At 39.0% G+C, this 24078-nt stretch overlaps 1 protein-coding gene and 1 long non-coding RNA gene across 2 annotated transcripts in view; both read right to left on the minus strand.

Annotated features, from left to right (window-relative positions):
* Positions 1-523: 523 nt before the first annotated feature.
* Positions 524-24057, minus strand: LOC120526190. The gene is made up of 3 exons (XR_005633096.1): positions 24011-24057; positions 1911-1971; positions 524-1791 (listed from the first exon to the last, which is right to left on the minus strand). It is a non-coding gene; the product is annotated as an uncharacterized LOC120526190 (long non-coding RNA).
* Positions 24049-24078, minus strand: part of LOC120526692 (sushi, von Willebrand factor type A, EGF and pentraxin domain-containing protein 1-like) — a gene marked incomplete at its 3' end in the record, with an annotated part of 85122 nt that continues 85092 nt past the window's right edge. Inside the window, exon 17 of the mRNA XM_039749850.1 lies at positions 24049-24071. Coding sequence (XP_039605784.1) covers positions 24049-24071 — 23 coding nt within the window. The remainder of the gene's footprint in view (positions 24072-24078) is intronic.

The raw sequence follows: 24078 nt of genomic DNA on the forward strand, positions 1-24078 counted from the left end.
AGCTTTTGAATTACAGACCACTTTTTTGACTTATTCATTTGTCATTTTTGGGTCTTAGGAAACTACAATGCTGAATCGATGTTCTGCTTGCTGGAGAACCTCAGGTATGACAATATAGTATATGTGGCTTAAATTCCATCTGATAATGTTTTCACTATCATTTCTTTAATCTGTAATCTCGAACAGTACTTCTCTCTCAGATCGTGCTTTGAAATTTTTGATCAGACGTAAAGCAAATGCACTATTACTTGGCAGGAACATTGGCTAACAAATGATTGAGTATTCGAGACCTTAATTCAAAAGATCATTTTGGTTTGACAGCGCTCCTCAGCCATTCACAAGAAGACTTTAAGCAAGTGGTTCATTTAAGAAGATTTTAGAAAATGTGTGTGTGTATTTGGGGCATTGTGAGCATAGGCCTGCAATACCCGATACGTGGATCAGATATATTGAGTAAAGTGAGATTTTTTTTTTTCTCAATGGATGTTTTCTTACTGTTTGTTTTTTTTTCTGAGCTGGTACCCTTTGAAGTCTACTGCGGTAGGAACTTTATCTTTTTCTTCATAAAAACATGAGAATAAAAAAATGTTCTAATTCATTACAGAAAAAGATTATTGATTTTTCACACTCACATGGGGCCAGTTGGAATTGCCAATGAATGCAATGTGCGCATCTTTGGTGATATGGGAAGAAAACCCACACACACACACACCTGGGAAGGACTGGCAAGAAATTACTAGCAGCAAAATACTAAATTAAACATTGGTTAGCAAAATGATACATCTTAAAAATCTACATAACCAGTAGGAGTAAAATAGGCACACTTTAAATTTGCTAGATATGGTTTCCCACACTCAGCATTATTAACAGTTTAGTAAATTATTTCTCTACCTAGACATCAGTGCAACTTTAGAGGCAACATCACTGGGTATGTTCACTCAAAATGCTTTCAAATTAATCATAAAGATTTCAATAATAAAATGTTACTTAGAAAAACATTTGCACACAAGCTAATAATTTTGTGTCAGCAAATGTTAGACTACTGGTGTTGTATACTTTTTAAGATAATTTTGTTTCAGCTTTATCAATTGTCAACTATGTTGAAGGTAACAAGGTGAAACTTTTTGTGCTTATACCTAAAGTTAATGCCTTTCGTTTATGATTTTTCACTTAATCGTTTTCAGCCCCATCTAAACATAAACAGACATGGACTACAGAATCACTTAAGATTCTACCATTTAAATATAACATGTCTTAAAAATAATCTGATAATACAGAAAATAAATATATTTACTATGATGTACAGGTCCATAATAATTCTGAATAAGAAAACACACCTATAAACTGACTGTAATGGGGAAAAAAGGCAGAGAAATTCAATCAAACATCATAAGCATTATTACATAAGTGCAACTGTCATTAAGAACATGGAACAATGGGATGAGTATAATAAACCCAAGATCACACAAACAAGTTACATTCAAACATTCTTTGAGCATGCTCCATTGTGGCTACAGGTGACATTTTGGCAAAGGTAAGGATAAGGGCATATTCTACGGATAGGAAATTAGCTCCGCTTATTACCTTTCATATGACTAAGGCATTTCTAGATGTAATGTTCAAGGCACTAAAAAAGGCAACATGAACTGATGGCCACAGAATTGGGGTGAGCAGGACATACAAGAGGGAAAAGATGTTCACACTCTAAGAAGAAGCTTTCACTCTTTCACAAAAACCATCTTGGACTTTCTAGAAGAATCACAGATTCTCAGTGTTAAACTTGTTAGATTCCTGGAAAACAAAAGGGACACAGTGCTTTATGTAGTGTGATTGCAATGTTCAATTTGTACATCCCATTAATGTCTAAATAACACTTGGTGCATGAAAAGAATTGGAATAGATTTCTGTACCTCATCTGATGATATACCATTTTTCTTGCAATGCATTTCAGTGGTGTTCTGACACTTGCGTCTACCAAAAAAATAAACATTAAAACAATTAAATTCTGCATTTAAGTTACTGATTGTTGTTGAAATATATTATTTATGTCCTTTATAATTACATCCCAAGACCGATCAAAGTCTTCGCAATCCAGAAGTGACAGCTTAGATTTGTTCTATTTTCTAATCAGTATTATACTAAAAGAATAAAATAATTATAAAAAAAAAAACTCCATGGATAACATTCAATGTATGCACAAGAACATAAATGTGCATATGCACATGTGCAATTTTAATTGAGCAGCTTTTACAACAAACATCCTTTATTATATATACAGTAGCACCTTTCTAAGGTGAACACCATTATAGGGCACTTTACTATAACAAATCTGTATTTGTTTGTGTATATATATATTAAAAGTGTTAAAACCTAAGAAATTCCATAAATTGTATAAATGTTTACACAGAAATCTGAATTTTTTGATGTCCAATTACAGTAACTGGAAACAGACAGATATGTCAGTCTTTCTTGGCAAAGTACTATACTTGTAAGTACAGGATGGTTATGTTCATTGCACTGTGGCTCCTGAATGTCTGCTAGTTTAACACAAATTTATTCCATGTTTTATAATAATGTAGGTGGCTAGAGCTTAAACATTGGGAGCTGGAGTTTAAGGCATGCACCATGACTACTCCTGTTTGGTATTCTGGTTACGCCCACTTGCCATGTGCTCCCTTTCTCTCTCTTACTTGCTCAATCTGTGCTAGGCAGAGAAAAAGTCGCTGATAAAGTAGCTTAATTCTGCCTGTTTCCGTTTGCTTCTATCCATTTCAACTCAACATGTAATAAAGGGGAATAAAGCAAAAAGTAGACAGGGTGAACTTTATTAATCTAGTTAAAACCTGTTTACGCAATGCAGAGTTAGACAGTAGGTGGTTCACATGTGCAGTGCTTATCTACCATTCAACAAATGACATGAAGTAATTGACCATCTTACAAGGTGATCACGCAAGTAGGTAGGGATTGTACATGCTCTGAAATGGAGGTGCTAAGACAGCACAAAAAGCCATGCTGCCACTCTAGTAAGAACTAAGAGGGAAGGGGGGGTATTGGTGGGGGTGGAAGCAAAAATAAACAAACACTAGAGTGCAAGCCCTTCAGTTTTAAACACAACGCTTTTAAAATCTAATGTTCTTTAATGAAAACTAAAATATTAAATAGTATACCACTCTATGCACCACAAGCCTACCAATGTGCCTATAAGAAGAATAAGTAGTACAGCTTCAAGTAACACCATCAGCGCTTAAAATGGATGAAGCAGCATGTGCTCACTGATATCAACAACTGTTACAAATGATGATAAACATCGCTTCTTATACTCAGGATTGTGGTCACAAATCCTTAGTCTGAACAACCATACTACACAAGTCATTATATCTGAGTCTCATTAAGGTATGCTTCCCTGTACTTTATTTGCTTGATGCTTGACTTATAGCCTCACTGCTACTTCCTTGCATGAGTTATAAAAAATGCAACTGCCAGTGAGGGACCACTTACTGGATTATTGAATTTGAACTGTGTGTGTCATTAGAGCATGCACAATAGGAAGGACCAGCGAGAAAAGAATGATTTGATTTAAAGACTTGATCTGCTGTTTAACAAGACGGCTATTGTAAAACTTTGCTTTATGTAAAGTACACTGTGATTTGGGATATGGTGCACGGCATAGAAGAAAATGCTTGAATGTTTTTTATTTACATCCCTAACACACACACACAAACACACATTTGTTATTTGTATACATACATACATATATATATATATATATATACACACACACACATTATATATATATACAGTATATATATATATATATATATATATATATATATATATATATATATATATATATACACATATATATATATATATATATATATACACACACACACACACACACACACACACATATATTCAGCAAAAAAAGAAACGTCCTCTGACTTTCAACTGTTTTTACTTTCAGTAAACTTAATGTGTAAATATTTGTATGAACACTAAGAGTCAACACCATAAGACATAAACTAAAAATGTTTCACAATGCTGAAGTACTGCAGTGCATCTCCTCCTCATGGACTGGACCAGATTTGTCAGTTCTTGCTGTGAGATGTTACCCCACTCTTCCACCAAGGCACCTGCAAGTTCCTGGACATTTCTGGGGAATGGCCCTAGCCCTCACCCTGCGATCCAACAGGTCCCAGACATGCTCAATGAGATTGAGATCCGGGCTCTTCCACTGCGAGGGTGATCAGCTGTCCTTCCTGTCTCCCTGTAGCGCTGTCTTAGGCGTCTCACAGTGCGGACATGGCAATTTATTGCCCTAGCCACATCAGCAGTCCTCATGCCTCCCTGCAGCATGCCTAATGCACGTTCACGCAGATGAGCAGGGACCCTAGGCATCTTTCTTTGGGTGTTTTTCACAGTCGGTAGACAAGTCTCTTTAGTGTCCTGCATTTTTAGAACTGTGACCTTAAATGCCTACTTTCTGTAAGCTGTTAAGGTCTTAACGACCATTCCAAAGGTGCATGTTAATTAATTGATTATGGTTAATTGAACATGCATGGAAAACATTGTTTAAACCCTTTACAATGAAGATCTGTAAAGTTATTTGGATTTTTAAAACATTATTGTTGAAATACACAGTCCTGAAAAAGGTATAGGTGAAAATCCGCGAAGTAGAAACCATATGTTTGTTTGTATGGTTATTTTTATATATTTTAAGCCCTTATAAACTCTCCCACACTGTTTATAAACATTCCCTGCAGAGTTATATAGCATAATCCCTTTGTATTATCTTAGATATTAGGTAAGATTCATTGAAATTATGTACAGTAATCCCTCGCTATATCGCGCTTTGACCTTCGCGGTTTCACTCTATCGCGGATTTTAAATGTAAGCACATCTAAATATATATATCACAGATTTTTCGCTGGTTCGCGGATTTCTGCAGACAATGGGTCTTTTAATTTATGCTACACGCTTCCTCAGTTTGTTTGCCCTGTTGATTTCATACAAGGGACGCTATTGGCGGATGGCTTAGAAGCTACCTAATCAGAGCATGTATTACATATTAACTAAAACTCCTCAATGCTATAAGATATGCATCCCGCGCGGAGCTTGTTTGCTTGTCTCTGCCTATATCTCACACTCTCTGACATTCTCTGCGCCTGACGGAGGGGCTGTGAGCAGAGGTGCTGTTTGCTTAAAAGATACAGACGCTCCTCTAAAAAAATGCCGCTTTATTGCGGTGCTCAGCATATTTAAAAGCACAAAAGCACACGTATTGATTTTTTGATTGTTGCTTTAATCTCTCGCTCTCTCTCTCTGACATTCTCTGCGCCTGACGGAGATGTGAGCAGAGGGGCTGTTTGCTTAGAAGATACTAATGCTCCTATAAAAATGCCGTGGCAAACTTAAAAGCACAAGTATTGATTTTTTGATTGTTTGCTTTTCTTTGCGAGCTCTCTCTCTCTCTCTCTCCCTCTGAAATTCTCTGCTCCTGAAGAGAAGAAGATCTATTTGCATTCTTTTAATTGTGAGAAAGAACTGTCATCTCTGTCTTGTCATAGAGCACAGTTTAAACTTTTGACTAAAGGGTGTTATTTCATGTCTAGAGGGCTCTAATAATGTTAACAGTGTGGGAGAGTTTATAAGGGCTTAAAATATATAAAAATAACTACACAAACATATGGTTTCTACTTCGCGGATTTTTCGTCTATCGCAGGGGGTTCTGGAACACAACCCCCGCGATCGAGGAGGGATTACTGTATATAAACACACTGTTTATATACAGTAAAACCTAAATATTATTTTAAAGATATTGAGTGTCTCCGATATCACATATGTTACAGCCATTACGATAGACAGGCCACCAGCAATAAATACATAACGCAAGAAAAAGTGACACTAAACGTACGTACATGTACTAAGTACTGTAAGTAGAAAATTAATTATGGTTACTCACCAACAATGACACGATGACTTGTCCGATAACAATGAGTTTAATTTTACTACACAACAAAGGAGAGCGTTGCAGCCCTTGTAAAGGAGCCACTTCAGGCGATTGTGAAGCACTGCCGTTGTTCTTCTTCTGGCAGTCTTCAATGCAAATCCCTAAAGCAGATTCCATCCAGACTACTGCCTTATTACATCCACTTACAACTCGTTTTGCACCCTGGTTAAAAGGACACTGCGGCCGTAGATCTTATATTCCTTTCCTACTTTTTAAATAAAAAGAATCGTAGCCTTCAACAAATCCAAAACATTTACCTTTTCGGCAATCGTTAACATCTTCCGTTTGCGCTTGGGCACGGCCCCTGAAGCAGTAGCAGATCATTTTGGAGCCATAATGAAGGGCTTGACTATGCACAAAGAAAAACACAAAAGAGCACAACTCTTTACACAGCGAAACACGTTGATGCTGAATGAGCGAGACGAGACTTCCTGGTTAACACTGCATTCAGCAGGCAGGAACTTAATGGCGTGCTCTGATTGGTTAGCTTCTCAGTCATCCGCCAATAGCGTCCCTTGTATGAAATCAACTGGGCAAACCATCTGAGGAAGCATGTACAGGAAGTAAAAGACACATTGTCCAGAGAACCCGAAGCAGCGAAAAATCCGTTATATATTTATTTATGCTTTCATATAAAATCCGCGATAGAGTGAAGCCGCGAAAGTCGAAGCGCGATATAGCGAGGGATTACTGTACATATACATATATATTACATACATATATATACATACATACATATATATATATATATATATATATATATATATATATATATATATATATATATATATATATATATATACACATATATGCAGCTGGAGATCCACAAAGGGAGAAAATGAATCACGTATCATAAAGTAGTTTTTTATTTTTGAGCTTTCAACCCCTACCAGGGGTCTTCATCAGAGGATAATGCTTAGACTTACAAGAATTAAAGGCAATATATAGCAATAACTTACGGGTAGGCTAGGTCCGTGTGGTCGGGGGGTGGGGGGTTATTGAGAGTAAAGTCTTGTTTATTAAGAATACGTTATTCTTAAGTTTGCATATGCTGGATTTATGTCCAAGTGTCTGTTGATTGCGTTCTTATTTGATAACCAGGATTCAGCCAGCTCTCTGGCACTTTCATTATTGGCTTTAAATTTGATTTGTACACTTTCCCAATTAAATGTTATGTCCTGTTAATTTAGTATGCGTATAGATCAATGATAGTGAGTCCTTTCTTCTGACGGTGTTGCGGTGTTCCTGTATATGTGTTGCGATTCTTTTTGAAGTTTGTCCAATGTATACAGCTGAGCATGAACTGCATGGAATGCTGTACACTGCGTTTTGTGTTTCTGCTGTCGATTTCTTGTTTTTAGCATTAAAGAGGACCGTGCGCAGATTGTTCGTGGGTTTGTGTGCTATTCTGACACCTGACTTGGCCAGGATGCGTGCAGCACCTTCAGACACATTGTGGTGATAAGGTAGTGAGTGCCAGGTGGGGTGGGGGTTCTGATTCAAGTCAATTGTTTGTTGAGTTTTTTGGCGTCTTCTGTGTAGGCTTCGATTAATGAATGTTTTTGAGTATCCGTTTGAAGTGAGAAAGTGGAAGAGATAGCGTCCTTCGTATTACAATAGGTGTGGACTCTTCTGAATAGAGTTTTAACACAGCTCCGTTTGTGAGATATTGGGTGGTTGCTGGCGAAGTGTAATATCTTGTCTGCAGTAGCATTCTTTACGGTAAACACTAGTGGTCAGGGTGGCGTCATTACTTCTTTCAATGTAGATGTCTAGGAAGCTGATATGTCGGTTAATTTCTTTCTCTATTGTGAGTTGGATTGCTGGGAATATTGAGTTGATGTGGTTGTAGAATTCATATATATATATATATATATATATATATATATATACACACTGCTCAAAAGAATTAAAGGAACACTTTTTAAATCAGAGTATAGCATAAAGTCAATGAAACTTATGGGATATTAATCTGGTCAGTTAAGTAGCTGAGGGGGTTGTTAGTCAGTTTCAGCTGCTGTGGTGTTAATGAAATTAACAACAGATGCACTAGAGGGGCAACAATGAGATGACCTCCAAAACAGGAATGGTTTAACAGGTGGAGGCCACTGACATTTTTCCCTCCTCATCTTTTCTGACTGTTTCTTCACTAGTTTTGCATTTGGCTACAGTCAGTGTCACTACTGGTAGCATGAGGCGATACCTGGACCCTACAGAGGTTGCACAGGTAGTCCAACTTCTCCAGGATGGCACATCAATACGTGTCATTGCCAGAAGGTTTGCTGTGTCTCCCTGCACAGTCTCAAGGGCATGGAGGAGATTCTAGGAGACAAGCAGTTACTCTAGGAGAGCTGGAGAGGGCCATAGAAGGTCTATAACCCATCAGCAGGACCAGTATCTGCTCCTTTGGGCAAGGAGGAACAGGATGAGCACTGCCAGAGCCCTACAAAATGACCTCCAGCAGGCCACTGGTGTGAATGTCTCTGACCAAACAACCAGAAAGACTTCATGAGGGTGACCCAAGGGCCCCATGTCCTCTAATGGGCCCTGAGCTCACTGCCCAGCAGCATGCAGCTCGATTGGCATTCGCCATAGAATACCAGAATTGGCAGATGCACCACTGGTGCCCTGTGCTTTACAGATGAGAGCAGGTTCACCCTGAGCACGTGACAGAAGTGAAAGGGTCTGGAGAAGCCATGGAGAACATTATGCTGCCTGTAACATCATTCAGCATGAGCAGTTTGGTGGTGGGTTAATGATTGTCTGGGGAGGCATATCCATGGAGGGTCACACAGACCGCTACAGGCTTGACAAAGGCACCTTGGCTGCCATTAGGTATCAGGATGAAATCCTTGGACCCATTGTCAGACCCTATGCTGGTACAGTGGCTCCTGGTGCACGACAATTCCTGGCCTCATGTGGTGAGAGTATGCAGGCAGTTCCTGGAGGATGCAGGAATTGATACCATTGACTGGCCACCACACTTTCCTGACCTAAATCCAATAGAACACCTCTGGGACATTATGTTTTGGTCCATCCAATGCCACCAGGTTGCACCTCAGACTGTCCAGGAGCTCAGTGATGCCCTGGTCCAGATCTGGGAGGAGATCCCCCACAACACCATCTGTCATCTCATTAGAAGCATGCACCGATGTTGTCAGGCATGTATACAAGAACACAGGAGCCATACAAAGTGCTGCGTACAATTTTGAGTTGCTGCAATTAAATTTTGGCAAAATGGACTAGCCTGCCACATCATTTTTTCACTCTGATTTTTGGGGCGTCTTTGAATTCAGGGCTCTGTAGGTTGATCATTTTCATTTCCATCAGACGATGTGGCATCCTTTCGTTCCTAACACATTACCCAGTCTATATCAGTATAGATATCCAGGAGGATTTCTTTTTCCCATTGAGATCTGATGTGTTTTCAAAGTGTTCCTTTAATTTTTTTGAGCAGTTTATATCTATATCTATCTATCTATCTATATATATATATACATACATACATACATACTGTATATGCTGCTCAAAAAAATTAAGGAAGACTTTTTAATTACAGTATAGCATCAAGTTAATGAAACTTCTGGGATATTGATCTGGTGAGTTAAGTAGCAGAGGGGGTTGTTAATAAAATTAATAACAGGTGCACTAGTGGGGCAACAATGAGACTAGTACTGGGCGATATGACGATATGTATTGTGGGGACGATAGAAAAGTGTCTATCGTCCTATTTCTCTTCTATCGTTTCTATCGTTTCTAACCTAATTTTATCAATTACTAAATAAAATATTGCATTAAATAGGCTATGACAAATGTATGATAATGTCTTGTCGCTATGCAATGCATACTCTACCCTTTATATAAGTGATAATCAAGAATAAAAATGAACTTTTTCGCAAAGAAACTCCGTCTTGTGGTTTTGCGACAAGACGCTTTACGACATGCTTTATGCTAGTTAACTCGTGAGTGCTTAAAGATGGAGATGCAAGAGGTTAAAGATGAATGCCCGGAGTCGCAACAAACTGAAACTGCTAGGCAGGCAGCAGCCCAAGAAGTACTTTTACCGAAACGTGGGTACGTCAGTGATTTGGTTGCATTTTGGCTTCAAGAGCTCTGACACAGAGCAGAAGACAGTCATATGCAAACTCTGCCAAAAGACTGTTTCCGCGCCCGACGCTAACACAACAAACCTCTTTACAACTTGAAGAAGGTCCACGAAAAGAATACGGGAGAATCGAAGAAATGCGACGTAAAGAAAGTTGTGAAACAGCCCGGGCAAGTGGCGAGAAAAAATATAGCCAGCCTAAAATTAAAGAGTCTTTCATAAAAAGCACACCGTATGAAACAACGTCCCAGCGCCATAAAGAAATCACATGTGCCATCTTGCATTACATTTGTAAAGGCATGACCCCCGTGTATGCAGTTGAGAAGGGTAGCTTCCGAGACCTCGTCAAAGTCCTTGAACCGAGGTACGTTATGCCCAGTCGTAAGCACTTCAGTAAAGTCGAGTTGCCTCGCTTATATAACGCATGCCGGGCCCAAGTAGAGAAGGATGTTCGCAGTGTGGTCCATTATGCCTTGACAACTGACCTGTGGACGAGCAGAGCTACGCAGCCCTACATGAGCGTAACCATCCATTACATCAGCAAAGACTGGATCCTCTGTGCTCGCTGTTTACAGACTGCGTACTTTCCAGATGACCACACGGGAGCCATGATAGCCCAAGGTGCGTTACTCGTGCAGTAATTTGTATGAGGTACTTTTAGTTTACAGTTCTGTCATTTTTACTGTAGTAATTCCGAGAAAGACCCCCTAATAAAGTATTTATCTATCTATAAATTTGACAGAGTCGTTTTTCTACTTTTACAAAGTAGCCTTTTATGTTTGCACTTTTATTCATGGCTAATGCCTTAAACAGTGTTATGTTCAACTCTGATATTTACTTTTGATAAATGTTTTGTGTTTATTTTTTATAATTGAGTGCTTTTCTGCTCAGAAACTTGAAATGGTTGTGCACTTTAATTTTTTTTTTTAAATAAAGTTTATTTTGATAATACTATTTAAATAACTATGATGTGGATAAAAAAATGTGAAGGCTACTGTAGCTCTACCTCCACCACATCTGTTGTCAGTTGATACATTTATATTGCTAAACTAAAATGTATTTTTTCTCATTTGTGACAGTTCAGTAAAATGTCACTTCAAAATAAAGTTGCAAAAAAAAGTATGCAATGATATTTTTGTCAAACTTTTCAGAGAATAACTGAAAACGTACTTTATTGTGGGTGGTATATCGTGATATATATCATTATTGTGATATAAAATAATCCATATCGTGATATATGATTTTTCCATATCGCCCAGCACTAAATGAGACTACCCCCAAAACAGGTGGAGGCCACTGACATTTTTCCCTCCTCATCTTTTCTGACTGTTTTTTCATTAGTTTTGCATTTGGCTACGGTCAGTGTCACTACTGGTAGCATGGGGCGATACCTCAACCCTACAGAGGTTGCACAGGTAGTCCAACTTCTCCAGGATGGCACAACAATACATGCAATTGCCAGAAGGTTTGCTGTGTCTTCCAGCACAGTCTCAAGGGGAGGAGACACCCAGTTACTCTCAGAGAGCTGGACAGGGCCGTAGAAGGTCCTTGACCCATCAGCAAGACCGGTATCTGCTCCTTTGGGCAAGAAAGAACAGGATAAGCACTGCCAGAGGCCTACAAAATGACCTCCAAAGGGGCCACTGGTGTGAATGTGTCTGACCAAACAAAAAGAAACAGACTTCATGAGGTTGGCCTGAGGGCCTGACGTCCTCTAGTGGACCCTGTGCTCACTGCCTAGCACCGTGGAGCTCGATGTGCATTTGCCATAGAATACCAGAATTGGCAGGTCCACCACTGGCACCCTGTGCTTTTCACAGATGAGAGCAGGTTCATCCTGAGCACATATGACAGACGTGAAAGGGTCTGGAGAAGCCATGGAGACCATTATGCTGCCTGTAACATCGTTCAGCATAACCAGTTTGGAGGGGGTGTCAGTGATGGTGTGGGGGGCATAGCCATGGAGGGACGCACAGACCTCTACAGGCTAGACAACGGCACCTTGACTGCAATTAAGTATCAAGATGAAATCCTTGGACCCATTGTCAGACCCTATGCTGGTGAAGTGGGTCCTGGGTTCCTCCTGGTGCATGACAATGCCTGGCCTCATGTGGCAAGAGTATACAGGGAGTTACTAGAGGATGAAGGAATGGATACTCAATGACTGGTCCCAACGCTTGCCTGACCTAAATGCAATAGAACACCTCTGGGACATTATGTTTTGGTCCATCCAACACCATCCAGGTTGCACCTCAGACTGTCCAGGAACTCAGTGATGCCCTGGTAAAGATCTGGGAGGAGATCCCCCAGGACACCATCCATCGTCTCATTTGGAGCATGCCCCAATATTGTCAGGCATGCATACAAGCACATGGGGGCATACAAACTACAGAGTACGATTCTGAGTTGCTGCAATAAAATTTCGGCGAAATGGACTAGCCTGTTGCATCATTTTTTCACTTTGATTTCGGGGTGTCTTTGAATTCAACCCTCTGCAGGTTGATGATTTTCATTTCCATCAAACGATGTGGCATCCTTTCGTTACTAACACATTACTCAGTCTATATCAGCATAGATATCCAGCAAGTTTTTTTCCCCCATTGAGATCTGATGTGTTTTCAAAGTGTTCCTTTAAATTTTTTTGAGCAAAATACTCGCGCTTCGCAGCGGAGAAGTAGTGTGTTAAAGAAGTAATGAAAAAGAAAAGGAAACATTTTAAAAATAACGTAACATGATTGTCAATGTAATTGTTTTGTGTCTGTTATGAGTGTTGCTGTCATCAAGGATTTGATTATCATTCTTTCCTTCAATCAGGTTCATATTTGGAGGATGTGTTGTGTTCAAGTTACATTCCTTGTTTGTCAATTGTTGTAAAGATAAGAGGTTTCATTCATTGATTCCTTTCTTACTGCATCAATAAACAGTTCATCATCTTCTTTATTTGAGACATGACACAAACACTGCATGCACTGTTTTTTTTTTTACACTGTCTTCCTTTAGCTGGACATTGACTTTTTCCACCGTGTGCTTTGTTTCCACAGTAGCTGCATTTATGAATATGCTTGTATGCGTTACTCGCTTCATATTGTTTTGCTGCCTTCTCAATTGTGTAATGCGTTTTTTGTTCAGCTTTCTTTGGAGCTCTTCCTTGTTCTCTGCATTCACAGTCAGTTCACGTGAGCCACTCGGAGCACATGCATCGAAGGTTCTCAGCTGTGCTTGTGCTATCTCGTGTGATGTCAAAGGCTTTATTTAATGTTAGCTAAGACGCGGTACTTAAAAGTTTCTCTCGCAGTTTCGCTGAGTTTGTGCCAAACACCACCCTGACCATCTCATCTTCATCTGAATATTTAGCGGCAGAGTGTTTCTATTGGATTGCCGCTGATGGACGGCCTTATGTGGGCAGGCACTCAATTACGTGGGAAACGTGATGATGAGGGACGGAACTCCGCCTCACACGGCGACCGAGCTACAAGCTATGGCCGTATATATGTACATAAGTAGGTTCCAGTTATGACCGTTACGTGTAGAATTTCGAAATGAAACCTGCCTAACTTTTGTAAGTAAGCTGTAAGGAATGAGCCTGCAAATTTCAGCCTTCTACCTACACGGGAAGTTGCAGAATTAGTGATGAGTGAGTCAGTCAGTCAGTGAGGGCTTTGCCTTTTATTAGTATACTAGCAGTATACCCGGCTTAGAGGAAGTAGTGTTTTAAAGAAGTTATGAAAAAGAAAAGGAAACATTTTAATAATAACGTAACATGATTGACAATGTAATTGTTTTGTCATTGTCATGAGTGTTGCTGGTGCATATATATATATATATAGATATATATTATATATATTCACACACATATACATACACATACATGTGTACATATATACACACACACATATACTATGGGATGCCAAACAGGCAAATACATTGATTTTGTGAATATATAAAGTCAGCGTCAGAATATATAAAGTCAGAACTTGAATATATAAAGTCATTTTCGAATATATAAAGTCAAAACTTGAATATATAAAGTCACTGTCTGAATATATAAAGTCAAAACTTGAATATATAAAGTCATTCCCGAATATATAAAGTCAAAACTTGAATATATAAAGTCAGCGTCGGTATATATAAAGTCAAACTTGTTTCTGAATATACAAACCGGATTCCAAAAAAGTTGGGACACTAAACAAATTGTGAATAAAAACTGAATGCAATGATGTGGAGATGGCAAATGTCAATATTTTATTTATAATAGAACGTAGATGACAGATCAAGCGTTTAATCCGAGTAAATGTATCATTTTAAAGGAAAAATATGTTGATTCAAAATTTCACGGTGTCAACAAATCCCAAAAAAGTTGGGACAAGTAGCAATAAGAGGCTGGAAAAAGTAAATTTGAGCATAACGAAGAGCTGGAAGACCAATTAACACTAATTAGGTCAATTGGCAACATGATTGGGTATAAAAAGAGCTTCTCAGAGTGGCAGTGTCTCTCAGAAGCCAAGATGGGTAGAGGATCACCAATTCCCACAATGTTGCAGAAAGATAGTGGAGCAATATCAGAAAGGTGTTACCCAGCGAAAAATTGCAAAGACTTTGCATCTATCATCATCAACTGTGCATAACATCATCCGAAGATTCAGAGAATCTGGAACAATCTCTGTGCGTAAGGGTCAAGGCCGTAAAACCATACTGGATGCCCGTGATCTCCGGGCCCTTAAACGACACTGCACCACAAACAGGAATGCTACTGTAAAGGAAATCACAGAATGGGCTCAGGAATACTTCCAGAAACCATTGTCAGTGAACACAATCCACCGTGCCATCCGCCGTTGCCAGCTGAAACTCTACAGTGCAAAGAAGAAGCCATTTCTAAGCAAGATCCACAAGCTCAGGCGTTGTCACTGGGCCAGGGATCATTTAAAATGGAGTGTGGCAAAATGGAAGACTGTTCTGTGGTCAGACGAGTCACGATTTGAAGTTCTTTTTGGAAATCTGGGACGCCATGTCATCCGGACCAAAGAGGACAAGGACAACCCAAGTTGTTATCAACGCTCAGTTCAGAAGCCTGCATCTCTGATGGTATGGGGTTGCATGAGTGCGTGTGGCATGGGCAGCTTGCATGTCTGGAAAGGCACCATCAATGCAGAAAAATATATTCAGGTTCTAGAACAACATATGCTCCCATCCAGACGTCATCTCTTTCAGGAAGACCCTGCATTTTTCAACAAGATAATGCCAGACCACATTCTGCATCAATCACAACATCATGGCTGCGTGGAGAAGGATCCGGTACTGAAATGGCCAGTCTGCAGTCCAGATCTTTCACCTATAGAGAACATTTGGCGCATCATAAAGAGGAAGGTGCGACAAAGAAGGCCCAAGACGATTGAACAGTTAGAGGCCTGTATTAGACAAGAATGGGAGAGCATTCCTATTTCTAAACTTGAGAAACTGGTCTCCTCGGTCCCCAGACGTCTGTTGAGTGTTGTAAGAAGAAGGGGAGATGCCACACAGTGGTGAAAATGGCCTTGTCCCAACTTTTTGGGATTTGTTGACACCATGAAATTCTGAATCAACATATTTTTCCCTTAAAATGATACATTTTCTCAGTTTAAACTTTTGTTCCGTGATTTATGTTCTATTCTGAATAAAATATTAGAAGTTGGCACCTCCACATCATTGCATTCAGTTTTTATTCACGATTTGTATAGTGTCCCAACTTTTTTGGAATCCGGTTTGTATAAAGTCAAAAGATGAATATATAAAGTCATCGCTGGAATATATAAAGTCAAAACCTGAATATATAAAGTCAGAATCGGAATTTATAAAGTCATTCCTGATTATATAAAGTCAACATCGGAGTATATAAACTCACTCCTGAATATATAAAGTGAAAGTCAAAATCTATTGATTGAAACAACTCTGAACTGAACTAAGTTAACAAAACGTATTCAGAAAAATAAATTAAAAAAACACTGTTCAGTTAATGTTTTGAAAATGATGCATGTGCCTTGCCCAGGATTGGTTCCTGCCGTGCGCCCGGTGTTGGCTGGCATTGGCTCCAGCAGACCCCCATGACCCTGTGGTCGGATTCAACGGGTTGGGAAATGGATGGATATTCCAACGCTGACTTTGTATATTCCGACGCTGACTTTATATAGTGAAGTTTTGACTTTATATATTGCAGCGCTTACTTTATATATTTAAGTTTTGACTTTATATATTCCGGCGCTTACTTTATATATTCCAAAATATTCCAACGCCGTCTTTATATACTCAGATGTTGACTTTATATATTTGGGAATGACTTTATATATTCAAGTTTTGACTTTATATATTCAGAAACAAATTTTGACTTTATATATACCGACGCTGAATTTATATATTCAAGTTTTGACTTTATTTATTCCGACAGTGACTTTATATAATCAAGTTTTGACTTTATATATTCGGGAATGACTTTATATATACACAAGTTTTGACTTTATATAGTTAAATTTAGTCATCATTGCATAACTTTTTCTTTACCATAGACATTTAAAGACTAAATTCAACTTCCATTCCAAACAAAGATATCTCTGGCGACTAAATAGAACCTACTTATATCTAAATTCGAGCTATTGAGCTGTCGCATTGACATAAGTTCCCCTTTGTTTGTAATGCAAAGTGTGATTAAATGCGTGATTTTTTAACGCGTTATGGAGCACATGCATCGAAGCTTCTCAGCTGTGCTTGTGCTAAGAAAAGGAAACATTTTAAAAATAACGTAACACGATTGTCAATGTAACCTTTTGTAAGTAGTGCCTGGAGGATTCAGTGTGGAGAAACTGTAGAGACAGCATATGTATTAACTTGTGAATTTTTCTGTGAGTATTTGGTGGCAGCGTCACAAACTTGCTTCTGTAACACTGCGTTAGCTGTGGAGCTCAGCTCAGAGCGAAATGAGGTGAATGGGAGGGGAGATGATGACGTGACTTCCCCACCCGCCTTAACTGTCAATCCACCACAAACACAGTCTCTCGGAATTTGCATAAGCACAGCCCTTCACCTGCAATTTTAACTTAGTTACAAAGTGATCAAAACTCTCGTTTATATCCTGCGTCCTCTCATTAAACTTGTGTCCCGCTTTACCCGTGGGCATGACAAACGCCAGCGGCAGCCTGTCTATGAACTTAATTTAAACTTTAGGTTTACACTGTGCTTTGTTTCCAAAGTAGCAGCACTCATGAATATGGTTGTATACAGTGGCTTGCAAAAGTATTCGGCCCCCTTGAACTTTTCCACATTTTGTCACAATTGGAATTCCACGTGAAAGACCAATACAAAGTGGTGTACACGTGAGAAGTGGAACGAAAATCATACATGATTACAAACATTTTTTACAAATAAATAACTGAAAAGTGGGGTGTTGCGTAATTATTCAGCCCCCTTTGGTCTGAGTGCAGTCAGTTGCCCATAGACATTGCCTGATGAGTGCTAATGACTAAATAGAGTGCACCTGTGTGTAATCTAATGTCAGTACAAATACAGCTGCTCTGTGACGGCCTCAGAGGTTGTCTAAAAGAATATTGGGAGCAACAACACCATGAAGTCCAAAGAACACACCAGACAGGTGTATTGTGTATTGGGACTCCAGCGAACCACAGTGAGAGCCATTATCTACAAATGGCAAAAACATGGAACAGTGGTGAACCTTCCCAGGAGTGGCCGGCCGACCAAAATTACCCCAAGACCGCAGAGACGACTCATCCGAGAGGTCACAAAAAACCCCAGGACAACGTCTAAAGAACTGCAGGCCTTACTTGCCTCAATTAAGGTCAGTGTTCACGACTCCACCATAAGAAAGAGACTGGGCAAAAATGGCCTGCATGGCAGATTTCCAAGACGCAAACCGCTGTTAAGCAAAAAGAACATTACGGCTCGTCTCAATTTTGCTAAGAAACATCTCAATGATTACCAAGACTTTTGGGAAAATACCTTGTGGACTGATGAGACAAAAGTTGAACTTTTTGGAAGGCAAATGTCTCGTTACATCTGGCGTAAAAGGAACGCAGCATTTCAGAAAAAGAACATCATACCAACAGTAAAATATGGTGGTGGTAGTGTGATGGTCTGGGGTTGTTTTGCTGCTTCAGTACCTGGAAGGCTTGCTGTGATAGATGGAACCATGAATTCTACTGTCTACCAAAAAATCCTGAAGGAGAATGTCCGGCCATCTGTTTGTTAACTCAAGCTGAAGTGATCTTGGGTGCTGCAACAGGACAATGACCCAAAACTCACCAGCAAATCCACCTCTGAATGGCTGAAGAAAAACAAAATGAAGACTTTGGAGTGGCCTAGTCAAAGTCCTGACCTGAATCCAATTGAGATGCTATGGCATGCCCTTAAAAAGGCGGTTCAAGCTAGAAAACCCTCAAATAAAGCTGAATTACAACAATTCTGCAAAGATGAGTGGGCCAAAATTCCTCCAGAGTGCTGTAAAAGACTCATTGCAAGTTATCAAAGCGCTTGACTGCAGTTATTGCTGCTAAGGGTGGCCCAACCAGTTATTAGGTTCAGGGGCAATTACTTTTTCACACAGGGCCATGTAGGTTTGGATTTTTTCTCCCTAAATAATAAAAACCATCATTTAAAAACTGCATTTTGTGTTTACATGTGTTATATTTGACTAATGGTTAAATGTGTTTGATGATCAGAAACATTTTGTGTGACAAACATGCAAAAGAATAAGAAATCAGGAAGGGGGCAAATAGTTTTTCACACCACTGTATATACACATACATACATACACACACACACACACATTATATATACAGTATATATATCTCTCTATATATATCTATATCTCTATATATATATCTATATCTATATCTATATATTATATATACACATATATATATATATATATATATATATATATATATATATATATATATATATATCTATATATCTATATATACACACATACACACACACACACATTATATCTATATCTATCTATATATATATATATCTATATCTATATATATAGCAAAATACCCGCGCTTCACAGCGGCAAAGTACTGTCTTAAACGTTTTATTAAGAAGAAAATTAAACCTTTTTAAATTGAGGGAAAATATACCAATAATTATTTGTTAAGGATCTCTTTGTATACCATGTTGTCAGTTCAGCCCTCCGGTTTTAATATGACCAAGCTGTGCACTGAGCTTATTCTTAAGCATGCAAGTACAGTTGGCCATGTGAACAGTAATCTTGTTTCAAATCTCACAGCTTGGATTGCTGCTGTCATAATCGGTTTGAGTTTCATGGTTTGTTTCAATTACGACAGTATTTGTAGGACTTGTGTTGAAGAGACATTCGGCATCTGTCAAGCGTTGTATACAACCAGTTTCATCGATAACTTCACATCCAGCTTTTGACAGTTTAAACATTCATAAACATCAAAGTGTCCACTACTGAAATCGTCACCTGTGAATCTAAGATGTTTAAGAGGCATTGGCGGTTGTCCAAAGGTGTAAAATATTTGGCCATTTCGGTACACTTGAAAGCGACAACCAAACAATTCAGCGGCAGCCATCAACTCACATGCAGATGCATAGGTGAAAAGCACTTTGAGCTACATTTTTTTGTATGAAAATGTGCTATTTAAATAAATGATGTTGTTGTTGTTGGCTTAAGCATTTCACTCTTATAGTGCTCCTGTGTAGTATAATTATCTCCTGTACCGTCATCAGTCCACACCTTGAACCTGTCCCAGTCATTCAATACATAAGACACAATGTTTTTCCAGATAACAAGAGTGAGCCTGATATGGCCGTGCAATATGTAACAAAGAGAATGGAAAAGGTAGGTGCCATCTCTGGGCATGGAAACCACTCGGTAAGTGACAGTTCTTTGATCGATGGTGATCACCTCGAGAGACATGTTAATGCGGGTACGGTTGGAATGATAAAGGAAATGGGTACCTGAACAATGTAAAGTAAGTCTAAAATACCTACACAATAACTATAATCATAACAAATGAACAATAAAACAGCGGAGAAGCTGTGGATTAAATTAAAAGGCTGTAGTTATCAGCAGGGAGACGTGAATCCCGTGGTGAAGCAAGGAAGGGAATGTAGAGACTGGAGCGACGGACGGCCTTATATAGGCAGGCAGCCAACAACGTGGGAGGCGTTGGGATGGGGGACCCAGTGCCGCCTCACACAGTGACTGAGCTGCAGGCTATGGACGTATATATGTACGTAAGTAGGATTCAGTTAGCGTTGGGAACCCGGGTACCAAATTTCTTGAAGATGGGCCCATAAGTAACAAAGACTGTTGAAAAGTTCAATATGGTGGCCGACAGTGGCATCATACCACTGAAGTACGTACATTGGTTTCAGTTAGCGCAGGGAAGCTGCCTACCAAATTTCGTGAAGATGGGGCCATAAATAAGAAAGTTCAACATGGTGGACGTTGTCGACCGTTATGTGTAGAATTTTGAAATGAAACCTGCTTAACTTTTGTAAGTAAGCTGTAAGGAATAAGCCTGCCAAATTTCAGCCTTCTACCTACACGGGAAGTTGGAGAATTAGTGATGAGTCAGTGAGTGAGTGAGTGAGTGAGTCAGTGAGGGCTTTGCCTTTTATTAGTAAACTAGCAAAATACCCGCGCTTAGCAGCGGAGAAGTAGCGTGTTAAAGAAGCAATGAAAAAGAAAAGGAAACATTTTGAAAATAACGTAACCTGATTGTCAATGTAATTGTTTTGTCACTGTTGTGAGTGATGAGTGTTGTTGTCTATATATATATATATATATATATATATATATATATATATACACACACACACACACACACATAAACATATATATATATATATATACATATCTATACATATACACATATATACATACATATATATATATCTACATATATACACACACATATATACAAACACATACATACATACACACACATATATAAACATATATATACATATACATACATATCTACATATATACACACACAGTTATTTCGTATCAGTGCAATACGCTGTTTGTTAAAACGGTTGACTCCCGCTCTTACGTGCAATAACAAATCAAATCATTCAGTTGTCTTGCTCATATGTCATTTTAGAGCTGGACGCCTGGCATCTTTTTTTGGCCACAAGTTCGTTTCTGTTTGGTGTGAGGTTCTGTGTTGTGGAGATTCTCAGGATGGATTGCAGGTGCTCATCAGTGAGGAGACTCCTGTGTGCTGTTTTGTTAGTCTTTATCACTGAGAAGAGCTTCTCACACAGATATGTGCTACCAAACATGCACAAGGTTCGAGCCGCATGTAGACGGACTTTTTTTGTTCTTCAAAGTCACCAAAGCGCCGTGCAAACTCAGTGCACAATAACTCTAGCTTCGCAATAACTTGCAGCATCATAAGGTAGACTTGATTAACGCGTAAGTGTTGGCAAGGCAGCTGAAGCGCTGCATTATGGGATCTGTAGTTTATTGTGTTACCAGCGCTTCATATACCCGGCCATTAATAACAATAATACAGTATATAAAATGATCTCGGGGCGGATATAATTACACGCGGGCGGATGTGGCCCTGGCCCTTGAGTTTGACACATATGGACTAAATAGAACTTGAAAAGATATATTTTTTCAAATGTGATCGCGCAATTCAGATAGAGTTGACGCAAGACTACAGCCTGCATGCCTCAATAAGTCATCCTCCCCTCGCTCTTACTTTTTTACCGTTCATCTAATGAATACACTGAGTATGGCTTTACCAAAACAATCATTGATGGAGAATAAAGTATCCATTATTCGAGTATGTAGATCGGGATATATATATACATATATATATACCCGCGTATCGCAGCGAGAAGTAGTGTGTTAAAAAGCTAGAAAAGAAAAGGGAACATTTTAAAAATAACGTAACATGACTGTCAATATACAGTATTTGTTTTGTGAGTGTTACTGAGTGTTGCTGTCATCAAGGATTTGATTATCATTATTTCTTTCAATCAGGTTCGTATTTGTAGGATGTGTTGTGTTCAAGTTACATTCCGTGTTTGTCAATCGCTGTAAAGATGACAGGTTTCATTCATCGATTCGTTTCTTACTGCATCAATAAACAGCTCGTCTTCTTCTTTATCTGAGACCTGACACACTGCATGCACGGGTTTTTACACTGTCTTCCTTTAGCGGGACATTGACTTTTCCAACGTGTGCTTTGTTTCCGCAGTAGCTGGATTTATGAATATGCTTGTAAGTATCAGACGCTTCATATTTTTGCTGCCTTTTCAATTGTGTAATTCGGTTTTGTTCAGCTCTTTGGAACTGTTGCTTTTATCTGTGCACTCGCGCCAGTTCACGTGAGCCACTCGTGTACATGCATCGAAGTTTCCCAGCTGTGCTGGTGCCATCTCGTGCTATGTCCATAGCTGTATTTAATGTTACCTTAGTCCTGGCACTTAAAACTTTCTCTCGCAGTTTCGCTGAGTTTGTGTCAAACACCACCCTGACCATCTCATCTTCCTCTCCATAAGCACAGTCCTTCACCCGTGAATATTTACCCGTGGCAGTTTGCTATTGGATTGCCGCTGACGGACGGCCTTATATGGGCAGGCACTAAATTACAAACGCCAGCGGCATCCTGTCTATGAACTTAATTTAAAGTGTAGTTTTACATCGTGCTTTGTTTCCGAAGTAGCAGAACTCATGAATATGGTTGTATATGTCACTCGCTCGCTTCTTATTGTTTCGCTGCCTTCTCAATTATATAATGCATGTTTTCTTCAGCGCTTTTTTGAGGTCTTCCTGGTTTTCTATGTACTGTGTGATTACGTGGGAGGCGTGATGATGTCACACGAAACTCCCCCACGGCGTTGAAGCTCATCTCCATTACAGTAAATGGAGAAAAACTGCTTCCAGTTATGATCATTACGCGTAGAATTTCGATATAAAACCTGCCCAACTTTTGTAAGGAAGCTGTAAGGAATGAACCTGCCAAATTTCAGCCTTCCACCCACACGGGAAGTTGGAGAATTAGTGATGAGTGAGTGAGTGAGTGAGGGCTTTGCCTTTTATTAGTATAGATATACATATATATATATACACACACACACACGAGGGTGGACCCAAAATTAACCGGAATTTTATTGTTGTTAGGTTGGTACTTGTAGTATGTGGTTGGGCCACTGGGGCAATCTAGTTACACTCCTCACAAGTCAGTCTGGCAAGTGCCATCAGTCTGGAAGGTTGTGCTTGTGTTCAGTGAATTTTGTAAAAGTAGTTTTGTGCAAGCATCGTTTTTTTACGATGGGCGATTATCGTGAGCAACGCGCGGCAGTGAAATTTTGTTTTCTTCTTGAAAAAAGTGTTGCAGAAACTATTGTTATTGAAACGGTATGACAACCCTAAACCACCCACCCTACTCACCGGATTTAGCTCTGTGCGATTTCTTTTTGTTCCCTCAGATGAAAAAAGACTTGAAAGAAAGGAGTTTTGTTGACGTCGAAGAGGTAAAACAAGAAATGACCAGAGCATTAATGGGCATTACTTCAGAAAAATTTAAAAAATGTTTCGAACAATGGAACAAACGGTTAGATAAGTGTATTTCCGCCAATGGAGAGTACTTTAAAGGAGACTAATTGTAGTTTGTACAGAAAATTAAAATTAAACACGTTTTAAAAATATTTCCGGTTATTTTTGGGTCCCCCCTCGTGTGTGTGTATATATATATATATATATATATATATATATATATATATATATATATATATATATATATATATATATATATATATATATATATATATATATATATATATATTCACACACAAACACATATATAAAAGCACAATTGGGACACTGGAAGATTAAGTGAGAAAGCCGACTGTGGATTTACCTTCTTTTCATATATTTTAAACACAACAAAATGAGTAGAATTGCCAGTCCACAGATGAACCCTGTAAG

This window comes from Polypterus senegalus, chromosome 3 (assembly GCF_016835505.1).
Source record: "Polypterus senegalus isolate Bchr_013 chromosome 3, ASM1683550v1, whole genome shotgun sequence".
In the NCBI taxonomy this organism is placed as follows: domain Eukaryota; kingdom Metazoa; phylum Chordata; class Cladistia; order Polypteriformes; family Polypteridae; genus Polypterus; species Polypterus senegalus.